We start from the raw sequence: 16,153 nt of genomic DNA, 5'->3' as shown, positions 1-16,153 counted from the left end.
TTAAAGAGTGGGAGAGTGACTCAACTCTCAGAACAAGAATTATTGTGGAGTGAGATGACACTAAGGCTCTATCACTGCAACTCCGAAATCAGAGCACATTTGAATTAATTAATCAAAACCGAAACTAAATATGTCCGTTTATACGATCCTGTCTTTTATCTTTTAAACGGTCCAGATTGATAAATCCTTGAAAACTGCTAGACTTGATTAGTTTTGACTGTTCAGTGTAAAATTATAGAGCGAAAGTAAGCGCATTATTTTTATTTTTTTATTGTCGGATTATAATTCAGTATGTATCAATGAATGACACCATTTTGACTGTCATGGTGTGCGCATTAACGAGTGTGAAATATCTGCTAATTACGTTGCTTTTTCCTATCACTTATATTGGGCACTTTTTGCATTTAAATTGGATTATTCTGCCTGCTGACATTGAAAATGATGCATGTTGTTTCGAGGGTATCGGTTAATTTCTTGATTGCAGTTTTGACAGTGTCTGCTTGCATATTTTCTTCATGTTCGGTAGCCTAATTCTCTTTAATGTAGGCTATTTGCCCCGATTTGATCCGTTTACCTGGGAAATTTATCTAACGTTATATTCATATTATTTTGTCGTCATTGTTTTGTTTTAAGGAGTTAAAATGGCCCTTATCAACCTTGATTTACATATTCCATCACATTATTTTAAAGTTTTGGGTGGTTTTTGGGCGGGTTTTTATGAGCTTTTGGGCTGGAAATCATCCATCCAATCTGGCAACACTGCACGTACTACGCACGCGCATGACGTCACCGTTTTCAAAGATTATCGTATTGGGTGTTTACACGGAAATGACAACAGTGGCGTTTTCAAAAACTTGCACTTTGAAACCGGTTTTCAAAAATATGCGTTTTCAGTCCCCAAAACGCCGTTGTCGTGTAAACGAACAGGCAAAACGCATAAAAAGTTTCACGTTTTTGGCTGAAAACGTTGTCGTGTAAACGGCCCCTGAATCTACTCAATGGCCCAAATGTAGAAAATCTTCATCCCGGGCCCCGTGACTTTTAGTGATGACCCTGCATATGGTAAACTTTGGTTACTGGGAAGCTAGCTGCACATTTTGCAACCATTCACATCGTCCTTAAAGTAACAATACTGTCCTTTGTTGATTCGTTATCAACTGACCATCATCCACTTGAGGAGCATGACAGTAAACAAGAGTCTATCACATTGTTCATGCCTCAGAAGATTGCTTTGATCTTTGCTACTGTATGCAGATATATTTCTTCCACCACGATTTTGAGAGCATTTTCATTTTATCAGCAGTACTGTGTACCTTCCGCTCTCGTCTGGCTCTTCGGTCGGAGTGTCGGAGCCCGACGGAGATGGCAGCGTCAAACACCTCCTTAAGGTTTTTCTGTGTGAGAGAAGAGCATTCTATGTAGGCTACCGCTCCTATTTTGTCTGCCAGGGTGCGGGCGTCCTCTTCCAGGACGGGTCGCTCTCTGCGCCGTGCCAGTTCGATGAGGACTTTGACGTCTTGCCGTAGGTCGCACTGGGTGCCCACCAGTAACACAGGTGTGAGTGGACAACGGCGTCGGATCTCCGGCACCCATTTTTCACCAATGTTCTGGAAGGAAGTGGGGCTGACAACGCTGAAGCACAGGAGGAGAACGTCAGTCCGCGTGTAGCAGAAGTGACGCAACTTATCGAATTCGTCCTGAGGTGGAGACAGAGGTAAAAGAGCATCATTACTGATGTTTAGAGTGTTTTGTAACACAAGGCCTTGTGAAGCCCTCAAAAATCATTTGTGGGATTCCAAATTGTTATTTTAAATAATAAAATCATTTAACTAGCTCTTGGGGTGTTTTATAATTCCCTGAAGCAATTACGTGAAATTATAGGTTTGGCGCTTGCAAAGCAAAGCCATGTTGTGGAACATGCAGTGCCTGCTTTAGTCTTTTAAACTCGGCCAAAGTTTTCAACTCTGGCACACCCTGTCCCATTTATGCTGTACAAATTAATTAAAATATAAATCTGTTGAGCTTTTGGAGAGCAGGGCCTCTCAAAACTTTGAGAACACCAATTAAACTTGACAGATGAGAATGCCAAACCTTTTCAATATCTATGCTACATCTACTTGTCGTTACGAAATGCTAAGATTTAGAAAAAATGTGAAACATGGAAAAAAAAAAAAGAAGAATCTAGGTAAATCTATAATTCTGCAAATAAATAAATAAATACATAAAATATATAAAATAACATTTATGCAGCTTTTTGTTACATTTACATATTCACACGTCACACATTAAACTTACTGAATGCACATGAATTTGTGTTTTAATCTATTTTTAATTTATGTTCATTAGTGTAACCATTATTATTTTAATGCATGTAAAAATTATACAATATGTACATGAAAAGATTGTACTACTAAAATATTTTAATATGAATTTTTTGAATTCGTTTAATAAAAAAATTATGCAATAGCAGCAATATGGTTATTACAACAATTCATTTACTGTATAGAATAATTCAAGCTTGATACTGTTTCATTTCAGTTTTTACAGTAATATGCTCCAGCCACCAATTACAGTAACCTAAAAATAACTGTTAAACAGCCAATGCAGTAGCTTACTGTAAGCAGGTTTTACAGTAACTAGATAGAAATGGCATATTATTATTGCTATTATTACTACTATTATTACTCATTAATATAACAATAATAATAATAAAAACAATTATTATCATTGTTGTTGTTGTTGTTACTGCTTGGTGTTGGATTTTTAGATTTTGGGTTTATGGTTTACTGTTATTATTTTGAGTGAACTGTGGTACACACAGGTGAATATGTCAGATTTGTACAGTATATACAGTCATATCGCCCAGCCCTACAACTTAAAGGTCCCATGGCATGAAAAATTCACTTTATGAGGTTTTTTAACATTAATATGAGTTCCCCTAGCCTGCCTATGGTCCCCCAGTGGCTGGAAATGGCGATAGGTGTAAACCGAGCCCTGGGTATCCTGCTTTGCCTTTGAGAAAATGAAAGCTCAGATGGCCCAATCTGGAATCTTCCCTTTATGTCGTCATACGGGGAAAGGTTACCTCCCCTTTCTCTGCTTTGCCCGCCCAGAGAATTTGGCCCGCCCATGAGAAAATGAGCTACTACCGTGCGAGGCGAGCGCAATATTTTTTTTTCCTCGAGAGACATCATGGCTTGCAAACGAGCGAAGCATGGCAGTTGCCCCGCCTCTCTCCTCCTCATTAGCATTTAAAGCTACAAACACAGAAATGGCACGTCCTAAGGAAAGCTCATTGTGGGACTGGCTCGTAGTGGCTGAAATTCTGCACCAAGGCTGAATTTCGGGAAAGAGACTTCAGATGCAGTACTAGGGACCACTTAGGCCTATATAAAAGCATCCAAAAAGCAGCATGTCATGGGACCTTTAATGTCAACTTACTGATGCACAGACATCGCCTGATTGACTTTATTATCAAACAACGGCTGTTTTCTTTTGTTGACATGGACACCTGCACAACATAATGGAAGTATATCCAAACAGGCTGAAAGCAATAGACTTTTGTGATGCTAGCCTTTGTTTCTCCACTTTGGGCAAAGTGCATTTGTACTTTCGCTTTGAAAACTATGTGAAAGCCTGCAGTATTATAACTGGGTAACTGAATTCTTATGTTTCCGTGTTTGCCTGAGCTTGCCTCTGCATGGCTGTGTAAAGGGATTTATAGGTTATGTACTAAGAGGGCAGAGTCATTTATTTGTAACCCATGTAATGTAAAGTTCAAAGCCTTAAACAAAACCCTTCAACGAAACGATATAATATCCCAATGTGAAAATCGTAATGAATGTACAGCCAAAGGGCCTTTTTTAATTATTTTCAGTGATTTCACAACTGCAAAACAATCAGTGCTGAAAAAAGTTTGGCATCAAAAACATCACTTGGAGGCAAAACCGCTGGTTACATGGTACCCTGTCCAAGCCTGCATGGCTCAGAAACAGAGAGGGAGATCCAGTAACTAAAGTGCCAATAGCTTGAGGATTGTTCTTTTTGCTCTCTTACGATTTCCTCACAGTATGGCATCCATGCCGAGCTCTTCTAATTACTACGATTGTGTTGCGTAATCACTTTATCATCCAATTTCCAAATCCTGGTTTCAGAGAGTGACAGAAATGCCAACCCCCCAAACAAAAATAACTATTTAGTTGATGTTCCTCTTTGGGGTAAACTCAAAATGTATAAAAATCAACATGATGCAATGAGCATTGTATAGTTGTGCTACGACACTAGGACGCAGGTGGTGCAGTGGAGTTCTTACCTGTCCTGCAGTGTCACAAAGCTGCAGTCTCACTGGTTGTTCATCCACCTGTACGACCGCTGGAGAAAAGAGAGAGAGAGGATGAGTCGCACTGCCAACACTTAACAACTCTTTATACAATCCCTTTATATAACCATCATAACCACATTTTATATAGATTTATTTAAATTTAATACATTTTTAAAATATCAGTCTGTAATAATAATATAAAATTGTATACACCCTCATGAACATGTTACAGATCAACTGCCCAGATTTGTGGGTTAGTGCAGCTCATAAACAGCTCAACATCTCACGCTTTGCATGTTTGAAGGACTGTACATGCTGTTAAAACCTATGAGAACGTCTGTTCCAACATGCCACAGTACAGTGATCTCATGAAACACAGTAACACTGAGGGCCTGGTGATGGTTTGTCACTTCAAAGTGTTCTGCTCGTCAAGTGCCCATTGTGGAGTTGTCTCCAAATCCCCGTCATATGATCTGCCTTTAATTCAGCCCCTTCCCCCCTCAAATTGGCACCTGTTGAATTGCGTAACTGCTCTCAAATCAGTGCAGAGTTTTCTGATCTGGTTCCACGAGAGTGAGCGTGACATCATCACAGGCTCCAGCACACAATATCTGCTCACAGATTCACACAAGTGGACCCAATGGATTTTAGGGGCCAGATTTTCAGGTCAGGCATCATTGCGCAAGGCCTTTCTAATTACAAAGACATGCTTGTGGGATCTGACCACTGACTGGCTCTTGTTTGAGGTCCATTCACAATTATGAAACACTTCTTTGAGTGAAAATGATGTTATAGTACTACAGTACATAGTGAGTTTTAAAGCACTGCTTTCGGTTCGATTAAGGATGTAAGGGACTAATACTTGACTAATTTCAGGTCCAAGGAAACAAACTCAAGTTAAATTGGCACTAAAAATCAACTTTCCTGAAACCTCTCTCCTGTTTCACAGCTATGTCCCAATTTTTTGTCAACACGATTATATTTATGAAAACTAATAAAATCAGTCATCGAATTCAGTCTTGCACTTGGTGGTCAAATATTTCTTGCTTTCATATTATATTTTATGAGCTCAGCATCATACATGCTCTGATGAATTTCAGTTTATGAGTGATTTTCAGACTGTTACAGTTTCTCTATACATTGTAAATGTGGTAACCTGCAGTTATTACCTTAAAGACCTATTTCTACCAGATAAAAATTGTTTTGTTGGTATAAATTAATGCATTTAAGTTGATTCAGTGATGTTTAATCATTTTAGACTTGAATAAAACCATTTATTTTTATATTATTTTTTTTTCTCTCCAGTGTATCAATATATCAAGACCAGTTTTAAACAATCTTGTATTCTGAATGAACTCACTGGTTTGTCAGTATTTATAAATATTTGACTTTTTAATCTGGCTCTGTTGACCCAAATGAAGAGATGACATGAAAAAACAAAATACTATTTAAATGGACTTCATCAATAATATTAAACAAGCATGCTTGTTAAGAAGAACACTATACAAAATAATAATAATAACAATAATAATAATAAAAAAACCAGGTGAAAATGGGTTGAAACTATAACATAATGTTCAAAATGACGGTTAAAAAGTCTGTCATGTAGTTAGTAATAATGAACTGTATTTGTGGTTCCAGTGTTCACACCTGTGACCTTGAGAAGAACTGACTTCATACATCCGAAAAAAACTTAAACTACAAGCTAAAAAGTCTAGAGTTCTAGGCAAAAAGTCACTAACAAAATGGTTGGAAAAGTGAAATTAGTTCTATGAACAGTTCGTGCATTTGTTTGCAACTGATGCGGCATCATTATACGAATCCAAAGACTCACCTGAGAAATCGTCAAACGCTGTCGGGACGTATTTTGTCGGATATCCATTGGTTGTGTAGCTGACAATCAGGCTGGTTTTCCCCACAGCTCCATCCCCGAGAAACACGCACTTTAACAGGCGCCCCTGGCAGTGCGCAGGCCGGGGGGACATGGGTTTGTGTGGCGGCACCGGAGGCGCCATCAGGTTACTGTAATCCATGACGCGCTGCTGAATCGCACACTCCTAATGGAGTGACCCAGGAAAAAACCATCAATAAGAAGCCTCAATAAACGACTAAACAATACGAGCACTGCGTAAATGCGCTTGATCCGGTGCAGTGCGCGTAAACCGTCAATTTCATAAGATCCAAATACTTAGTGTCTCCACGAAATCTATAGGCTTAAAGAACCTACAACAGCTGGGCAAGGAGTGAGAGAGGCAGCCTTTATAGTCAGCCTTCAGTTGACTAGCTCCTCCCTCCTCACATGGCTGCTTCAGCATATTCATTACATTTGTTCCACTAGAAACAATGGCGATGGCTGTTGGTTCTTCATTTTCAGAGTACATCTCCAATTTGAACAGTTTTATATGACATTGCCTCATTTTGCTATAATGTCATACATTTTGAATATATGTCTTATTTATTGCAAGCATAAGCAATCATAACTGAAAGGTTGCTTTGTAGCATTCTAACTGTGGTGAAAGGTAATGTTTTATTTAATTTGTTTAATGCATTTTTTTTTATTATTATTTTTACAAAAATGATTTTGAGATAAAACATTGGCAGGTCCTCTTGACGTCAGAGAGCAAATGTTTTACTCTAGAGGATTTGGAAACATGGTCCCATTAAAATGTTATTTTAAATATTAATCTAAGAGGAAAGTATGCAATTTAGGCGCTCATTGAACACATGTATGTTTATGAATATGAAATGTTGAAAGGTTGATTATAAAAAATCCCTAAAACGTTGGGTTTATAACATATAACAATGTCTTTAAAGTAATTGAACGATTAATATTTACAGCATACTATAATGATAATTTGTATTAAACTTTAGTTGCAGAATAATGCAATAATGTGCCGTTATTTTACATCTGATTGATCCTATTCACCTTCTCCTTTTGGCAGCTATTAAACTGAGCTTTCCTGCCACCTTGTGGTCAATATATACAACTGCGCTATTTAATATTTATTTTGAGAAATTAATGTACAATATGTATACATATTATGAAATATTAGATGCATATATGTAATATAAAATGTGTCTACATATATAAATGTATTGAATTTGAATTAAACTGACTGTATAGGACTAGAGCTACATTAATTCAAATAACTTAGCTTGTTATTAAATTGTATGAGAAAGAAAGATTATGTCTGTGTAAATAAATGCAAAACTAATTATATGTTTCTGAAATCACACATTTGTCTTTAGCTTAATGTCTGATGAGGACATTATAGGTAATTATGACAGCATGTTTTCTTGCAGCTAGCTGGACACAAGACAATGTACAGTATCTCCACGAAAGCACCAAATTTAAACACCAAATTTAACACACCTGCTCCCCATTCACACCTGAGACCTTGTAACACTAATGAGTCACATGACAACGGGGAGAGAAAATGGCTAATTGGGCCCAATTTGGACATTTTCACTTAGGGGTGTACTCACTTTTGTGGCCAGCGGTTTAGACATTAATGGCTGTGTGTTGTTATTTTGAGGGGACAGCAAATTTACACTGTTATACAAAATGTACACTCACTACTTTACATTGTAGCAAAGTGTCATTTGTTCAGTGTTGTCACATGAAAAGATATAATAAAATATTTACAAAAATGTGAGGGGTGTACTCACTTCTGTGAGATACTGTATGTATCAGTTTTATAATACTTTTATGGTGTGTTTTTTTAAGTTTGAAAGCCTCAGTCACTATAACAACATGCACAAAATGATCCAAAAATCCTATCTTGTGTGTTTCAGTTTTTGTATAAGCTTTTGGCCTAAAACAATGTTCTCTATATTTCATACGAAACAAAAAAAGTGAAAAGTGAAACTACAAAACTAAAAGGAAGTACTATCAGCATCCACTCAGGCCTGTGACTAAACCTTTTAAGGCTTAACGGCTTCCTGATGTTTTCAGGAAGAGTGCAGAGGGAGGAAGGGAATTATATGAATAGTCTTGCTGACCCTCCATTGCTTAATGGCATGGAAACCTTTTTAAAAAAGTGCACTTTGTAATAATGTCAAATGAAAGGTTTTACGTTAAAGTACATTTTAAATCTTCTGTTGTGTTTTACAGAAGTACACATATTTTGATGACTAACATATTAAAGCACATGTAAAAAGCTTGATTATAATTTTAACTGCATTGTTATTTGATATTACATGTAAGATTAATATATTTTTAAAATGTGTAATTACAAATATATATCTTTTTAAAAAAGAGAAATCACATTCAAGTATATCTGAATTTATCATAGCTAAATCTGTGCCAGTACATTTGACAATACACATTACACTATACTTGAAGTATATTATTTTTGGTAATCAGTACTCTTTTTTAAAAGTATGCTACAGTGTATTACTTTTCACAAGAGTTCTGGTCCCTAGAATATGGCTTATATGTAAGTTTAGCTCCTGTTTTACTGTCTCTCTCTGGAGCACCATAAAAGCGGCCCATATATCTCATGCACTATATTCCATGCCATCTGAAGTAATGCAATATTTTTGTGCGCCAAAAGAACTAAATTTAAGCCATTAACTCCCTACTTTTAAAAGGCCATCTACTAGGGATGTTGTAGATGGCAAAAGACATTTGACTGATTCATTCTGTCACATGAGGTCAAAAGCCCAGCTGACCTCAGTGATAAGCCACGTGATGATTCTTCTGACGTGTTTTTGTACAAAGGTAATGCAGTCAAGTATGTGGTGCGGTCAAGTTTTGGGATAGGGTGGCAAGAGTGATTTGCTTTGATGGGAAATCAAACTTACACTGAAATAATACCAAGGAAACAAAACATTGGAAAAGAAAATAACATTGTGGTTTTAATAGCTCTTAGGTACTTTAACAGGCTTAAGCTGCCCACACATACACACACACACACACACCAATACAATGAGATATTTTGAGACTGTCAGAAGTAAAAACCCCATTTGGAAACTGGTCCTGCATTATGTTTCTGGCAGGCGAACTGCAGTCAGTCTGGATTCTAACCCCTTTTACTTCACTGAAGTCATCCATGTTTATTCAGATAACTCTCAAGGGGCCATTATTGTACGGGTGGCTGAAGTATCTTAGATTCTTCTGTTTCATTCATACACTCATACTGACACTGAAATGTGGAAATGAAAATGTGTCTTTAACTTCTCAGAATTCCAAAGCCTTTGATTTTCATCCAAGATTGTTCTTTGCGTGGTCCTTCCTTAAATCCATATCTCCTCCTATATAAGGCCGTATATTAGCCCCTCCCCCACTGCTGCAGAGGCGGGCCTCTGAGCACAACTGCTATTTAAGACATTTTTGAGTGACAGTGTGTAGCTCCTCCTCCTCTGAGAGGTGTCTCAATGGGCTTTGGGTTTAGCGCCACCTGGAGTGGGGTCGGGGGGTGGTCCGCCACCCTGGGCCAGGCGATGAAGGCTGTTCAACAGACAAAAATACAATTAGAGTAAAGTATCATTTGTGCTCTGTCATAGATTTAGAGAACCAGTGTTTATTGGTAAATGGAGATCAGAACTGTCTGATTAACTATTATGATCACAAATATCATGGGTCATATTTAAGCACTGATATGAAAGGAAGATATAAATCACTGCCTGCAGTAGATGGCGCTATACTCACAAGCCCTTTATGTTGTCAAAATGGGCTTGCACTGATACAAAGCAGCTGTCCACTTTGTCCTGAAAAAGAAGAGTTACATGAGCTGCAATATATGTGTTAATAGTATTAAAACTATTTTGTGAGGTTGTAAATAAAACAAAGATTATTTGAGTATGTTTTACAAGAAACATATTTTCAGTCTTTATACTTCAGAATTTCAGTGTTTGTTTATAATTATTTGTGACATTTATTAGCAATTTCTGAGTGAAATTTGTTTCAAAGTAATTTTTTTTTCAGTGTAGGGCTGTCGATTAAAAAATCAAATTAACTGATTTTTCAATATTTGCTCAGAAAATTCACTATAATAAATATTACAAATACTGTAGTGTCTTTAGAAATCAGTATATTGTTTTTTTTCATTTCCATATCATTGCACATAAGCCATCACCAATTTATAAATGAATCACTGGACTGTCAATTTAATGTGCTTATTCATTACAATTAATTTAAATAATGATATGAATTTATACATTTAATCAGGAAGACTTTCTCCTCTGCCGATCAAAAACTACAATTAAAATGACAAATTCAATTCAAAATTATGCTGTGGGAAGACACATTATCCCAGATTTAACGTCAGCAATGCCAAACACATGGTAACTAATCACACTGAGCCAGTTTGAATGTAAGAAGTGCAGATTAGATATTATAGATGCAGATATGGGGAAGAAATCATATGCACTACTTCTATGGTACTGCATTATTATTAGTGTTGTATTAGCATTACACTATACATTTTTCAAGAAAAACAGATTCAACATAATATATTAATAAACAGTATGACATGGTAGATCCACTAAAATAGTTTCCAGATTCAATTACAGATGATCCAGATACAAATTAATCCATAATTAAAACCACAATGTTTTTGATGTCACCATAGTATTAACATCTGTAACATTTGTAAACAATGTTTCTTATTATATCCAGTAATTAGGCTTATTTGAATATAAAATATGTCTAACTGAACTACATAGAGAATGTGGATGAGATGTCACTGTCATTAAAGCCCACAGAGATTGTGTTACCTGGTGCTTTGTGTAAAACAGGGGGAGAGAGAAGACAGCAATCACACCTGAACAGCAAATAATGACAAGAGGAGGAAGAACTAGTTAAAAAAGCATTTAGCATTAACTGCTCGTGAAGCATCATAATATATGTCAATTCTTCATAGTAAATGTAATGTAACTGGACACAAAAATGTCTCAATATCTTTGAGGCCTATGTATATGTGTAGATTTGCAAGTTATAGATTAACTGATGCAAGTTACACAGCATAACTAAAAGAAAAAAAAAGTTGTAAAGTTGGACATCATACCGATGATGAGCAAGGTAAGGCCATCGCAGAGGTTTCCCAGGAACGTGACCAGATACATCAGCAACAAGAACTGGGAATAACAACAAACATTTCATTACTCAAATCCTAAATGTTTGCGTATACAAACCAGTGTACAGAAAACACAAATCTGATGCCACAAGCCTCTCCAGCATGATGTTAAAACCCAACATTCACAGCAGGATGTAATTTCCTGAGATTGTTATCTAAAACAGTGCTTCTGGCCCATAGAGAACATGTTTCTGTTTATATCTCCTCAGTGTGGAGTTTCTAGTCACCAAGTCCAAAATTGGAAACTGCACTAAGGACAAGACCCTCTTGTATCCTCCAGTCTCATACTACATGAGACCACATGTGTCCCATGTCACATTCCACACAGGTCATAGTGTGACTCTGTGACACCCCGAAACTTGAGGACTATTAAGAGTTTCAGCTGAAGACTTTGCAGTGCTAAGTTGAATTTAGATGTGTTTGAAAGACAAAGTTTGGTCACTTTTAAATAACTGCTCCTCCACTGTACTAAATCATCACTGTATTTATGACATTGTAATTGAAGACATAAAAATAACTTGTGAACTAGACTTATCAGGATTTCGCTCATATAGTGAAAATAAAAATGTATTTAAAAAAATCAGAAAATCTCATTAACATCTCAGTTGTTTCTCCTAGACATAATTTCAGGACAACTCTTAGATAGTTTACAATGTTTCTTTTACTTTATATAAAAAAATAATATTATTTTTATTGTTTTTTTATAAAGCATATAAAGAAGAGCTAGACATGTGGAGCTAGGGAGGAGGAGGGTGAATTTTTTCCTGCTTCTCATTTTTTTCGTCTGAGCAAAAGACCCTAGTAATCTCATTTGTGTCTCAGCTAGAGTCAGAAGAGATGTTAGCAATGTCTCAAACTGTGCTCAGATCAGCAAGATATCAAAGTCTGCAACCAAATGTCAGAAATCTAAATATGAACTCAAACATTTCTTCCAACACTAAAATATAATAATTATGCCATCCACATTTATTGGTTGATTGATGTAGAAAATTAGTTTTAAAATGCTGCCATAAAATTTTGCATAAAAACACAATAGCAATTTTTTCTCTCAAAATGCAGAATATTGTCATGGATTCTGTAATTACCATAATGTCTAGGACACACTTCAAAATACACCCCGAAACACTGTCAGAAGTATTTCATGCGGTAAGCCTTGAGTGTAATTGAGTGCGGGATTATTTGAAGTGCATAGCTGAGAGGCATAAAATAATGAAAATCATTTTTGTCCTTTGTAGAGGACCTTTTTAATTGCCACAGTGGTTATGCAAACATCCTTAGATTTATGAATGTCATGGAAAGAGCAACAGGTTAATTATTTTGCAATTATCATTAGTATTTGATGTATAGTTAGTCTTTTTTCATGTAAACAAACAAGCAAGAAGAAATTAGTTGGTTTATTCCTGTTGTGGAGACACTACACGTTAATGGGGTAAAAAATAACTTGCTATTAAACATTTCAAGGGTGTTTCTCATTATAATGTGTTTCTTATGGTTTTCTCAAGATATTATATATAAAAAACCTTTTGCTGGGTCTCAGGAGGATGATGAACAAAAACAAAAGCCACATTCAAGTACTGAATATGAGAGGAGACCAAAAAAGATGAGATGAGAATTTATTAAATATAAGCGGACTGAAAAAGAAGAAATGACAAGAACCTCTTATGACAGGCACTACAGAGCACAAAACTAGAAACAGAATGTGTGCTAGCAATGTGATATATTCTGAAAGAGAGATGTTCTTTCACAGAGAGAGAAAGAAAAATACTAAATTAAACATTCTAAGAGAGCGACTCTTCTTCATCACTGTGGAATATACAGTATGTCATTGATCTAGCACACAGATTCAGGATATGAGTGTTAAGATGAATGAATTTTATACAGAATCGTCAGTTCCCAGGCCTCACCTTGAGTGAGTTGAACAGGTTGCCCACAAAGAAGAGGTTCCTCAGTGTGTCGACAGCAGAGCAGGACAGCACAATGGCCTTCTGCATGTAGTGCTGAGCCTCTTCCCCACTTAAACCGATGTCCAACTCTAGATATGACCTGCAACACATCAATGCATACAGAGACACAGCCTTACACACTGACATTTACCCCCGGTTTCACAGACAAGGCTTAAGCTAGTCCCAGACTAAAATGCATGTTTGAGTTGTCTCAACTGAAAATATCTTGCTCTGACATATCTTAAAATATGTCCGTGTCGTTGTTCTGTGTCAAGATGCACACCTGTAATGTTTTCTTTTAAGGCATTTTTGTAAAACTTGCTTAAATATCTTAATTTAACTAAGGCCAAGTCCTGGCTTAAGCTAAGCCCCGTTTGTGAAACCGGGCCTTAATGTACAATTTATTATTATATTTTTTTTTCCCCCATCAAGATGACTAATTTATCCAAAGTAGAGCCCATAACTGTTTCTATAACAGTTGCACCGTTGCTCTTTTGGCCCTATGAAAAACATCTTTTTTACACTCTCACTAGTTTATTTAATCCATCTTCTAATAATGTGGACACCCATGCATTACAGAAGAACACTGTCATTTTTTTTCCCAAAATATTTCCATCACAGAGACATTTCCATCAGGTGGAAATGAACTTTTATACATTTTTGGAATAAAATGTTAGACTCTGTTTTTTTTTTTTGCTAAACTCTTTTTTTTTTCTGACTAAACTCATAGCTAGCATTTTATGTATCCTAAATAGGCACAATTCAGATATTCTACACATTTAGCAGAATCTGACAAAACTACACCTTGATCACAGGTGACATGCAATTGAAAAAATTATTCTCAAGCTCTTCAATGACTTTTGAAGAACTTAATTGGGGCAAAAATGTTGGTCACGATGGAAATGATGCAACTGGGGTACATTTGTTACTGTAAGTGTGTAAAAATTATTAAGAATCATACACTGCAAGCACAAGTAAATGTAAATCAGTATACTTTATTAAGTATAGAACAATCTTACCATTGCACAGCCAAAATATTAGCATTAAACTATTTTTATAAGCACCTTGTAGTGTCGTTTAAACACAAGGCTTGTAATGTGAAATTAATGTAAAAAGCTGTCAACCCTGTAAATTTTCTGAAGGAATAGTTTATATATAGTTTAAAAGTTATATTAATATATATTCTTTTAGCTTAATGGCACAATACAATTTACTATCACTTATAGACAGTCTTTGTATGATATAATGTTTACAATTATTAAGAAATTTGCTTTAAAAATCTTGGCATAATGGAAAGGGCACTTGTTGTGTAGAAGACCACCACATAATGTTGTGTTACAACCAAATGCTCTGCTCAGGGCTCGCTATGGTCTGTTTGTACTAAGGTGAGGATATGTTAAGAAAATATCTCAAACCATTAAAAACTGAAGAAGAGAGGAGAAGAGGTCAGAGACTCACTGGAAAGGGTGAACTCCATCTCCCAGCTGGAGCACATGCAGCAGTTTGTAGTAGATTCTGACTGAGATGGTGAAGCACATGATGGCCAGGGAGAGCGTGGACACCACAGTGATGATGCTCAGCTGAAACAGGGACAGCAGCCCCACCACCAGCCCTGTGAGCACCATCCCTGTCCGCTCCATATCCTTCCAGTAGATCAGGTCCATTACTGCATGGATCGAGAAAAAGAAAAAGGTCTTGGGTTTAAAACTACAGATGGTTTCCTACAAACACATATTCAATGGTAGAGGCTTGTGGGTGGTTTCCAGGGTGTTGCTTTGTGGTTGCTTAAATATTTAGAGTCTCTGACATCATTTTACTCCTTCAATGTTCTCAAAATACTACAATATACTCCTACAATGTCACTTAGAAACATAGTAGCATGTTTCTCCTCAACAAGCCACTTGATTTAAGATATTATTCATATCTATATCACAAACGTGTGGGATTCATAGCAAAGTTTAATACTTAGGATTGTGGTTTTGAGATGATGATTTGCTCCAGCAAGACATGTTCTTGGATCAACGTCCTTGTTGGACATGAAACAACATTCATATCAACCAATCAGATCTTAAGGTTAGAATTAACTCTGAGGTTACTGTATGTCTTGAACAACATCCTTCTCAATCTATATCATTAAGGTTAAAGACAAGGTACAGTAGGGCAATGAGCGGTTGATAGAAACCAAAGGATGATGTCCCAGAAACATGTCTTAGTTTAACAAATTATTTGAGACTATATAAAATCCTTGCACATCGTTTCAGAGGCATTTGTTGCAGAACTATTTTTCCCATTCAGTTTTAAAACGTTCCTTTTGTTAAAGAGTACATACATTACATATGAGGAGAATCACAGCATTACAAACTTTGATTTGAAGCAAAAACACATTGGAAATCTGACAAAAAGGTGTAACAATGGAAAGAACTACAATACAATGAATCATTGCAAATGACATAAAATAAAAATGGATAAATATAAAAATATTGATCTGAAGATGTTTAAATATGTATATGGAAAAACGTCTCCAGGTTATGTATGTAACCATGGTTCCCGGCCTCAGCGCACCGCGGAGGAAACATGTAAGAAGAGGGTGTCTTCCCACTGAAAGGCCACCGAGAGGGGCCACAATGGCCGCCACGAAGACCTCTAGGGTGGAGTGGGTGAACTCTGCGGATAAACAGGCCTGCTGGAACTCCAGAACTGTACCAAACGGGCAGTTAGCTGGGTCGAGCTGGTGGTCTCCGCACCAAGAAGTACAGTTTCCTCATAGAGGGAGCTCTGGATGGAGGATGGTCTCAACAACCTCGGTTGAG

At 36.6% G+C, this 16,153-nt stretch overlaps 2 protein-coding genes across 3 annotated transcripts in view; both read right to left on the bottom strand.

Moving 5' to 3' along the window:
• The window catches only part of LOC107699833 (rho-related GTP-binding protein RhoU-like), a 28,191-nt gene extending 21,652 nt beyond the window's left edge, over positions 1-6,539 (bottom strand). The window contains exons 1-3 of one of the 2 annotated variants that reach the window (XM_016501227.1): positions 6,156-6,539; positions 4,313-4,371; positions 1,314-1,697 (exon numbers count right to left, since the gene is read on the bottom strand). In XM_016501227.1, the coding sequence (XP_016356713.1) occupies positions 1,314-1,697; positions 4,313-4,371; positions 6,156-6,354 (642 nt within the window). In that variant the 5' untranslated portion in view covers positions 6,355-6,539. Of the gene's footprint in view, positions 1-944; positions 1,698-4,312; positions 4,372-6,155 lie in introns of those variants that run through there. The other variant, XM_016501229.1, reaches the window with a different exon arrangement.
• Positions 6,540-9,155: 2,616 nt separating this feature from the next.
• Positions 9,156-16,153, bottom strand: part of LOC107699832 (reticulon-2-like) — a 22,985-nt gene continuing 15,987 nt past the window's right edge. Inside the window, exons 5-10 of the mRNA XM_016501226.1 lie at positions 14,802-15,009; positions 13,305-13,443; positions 11,332-11,401; positions 11,042-11,088; positions 9,975-10,033; positions 9,156-9,773 (exon numbers count right to left, since the gene is read on the bottom strand). Coding sequence (XP_016356712.1) covers positions 9,698-9,773; positions 9,975-10,033; positions 11,042-11,088; positions 11,332-11,401; positions 13,305-13,443; positions 14,802-15,009 — 599 coding nt within the window. The 3' untranslated portion in view covers positions 9,156-9,697. The remainder of the gene's footprint in view (positions 9,774-9,974; positions 10,034-11,041; positions 11,089-11,331; positions 11,402-13,304; positions 13,444-14,801; positions 15,010-16,153) is intronic.

The sequence above is a fragment of the Sinocyclocheilus anshuiensis genome, unplaced genomic scaffold (genome assembly GCF_001515605.1).
Source record: "Sinocyclocheilus anshuiensis isolate Anshui unplaced genomic scaffold, SAMN03320099.WGS_v1.1 scaffold194, whole genome shotgun sequence".
NCBI lineage: Eukaryota > Metazoa > Chordata > Actinopteri > Cypriniformes > Cyprinidae > Sinocyclocheilus > Sinocyclocheilus anshuiensis.
Note: the sequence above shows the minus strand (reverse complement) of the source record. Positions and strands in the feature narration are given on the sequence as shown.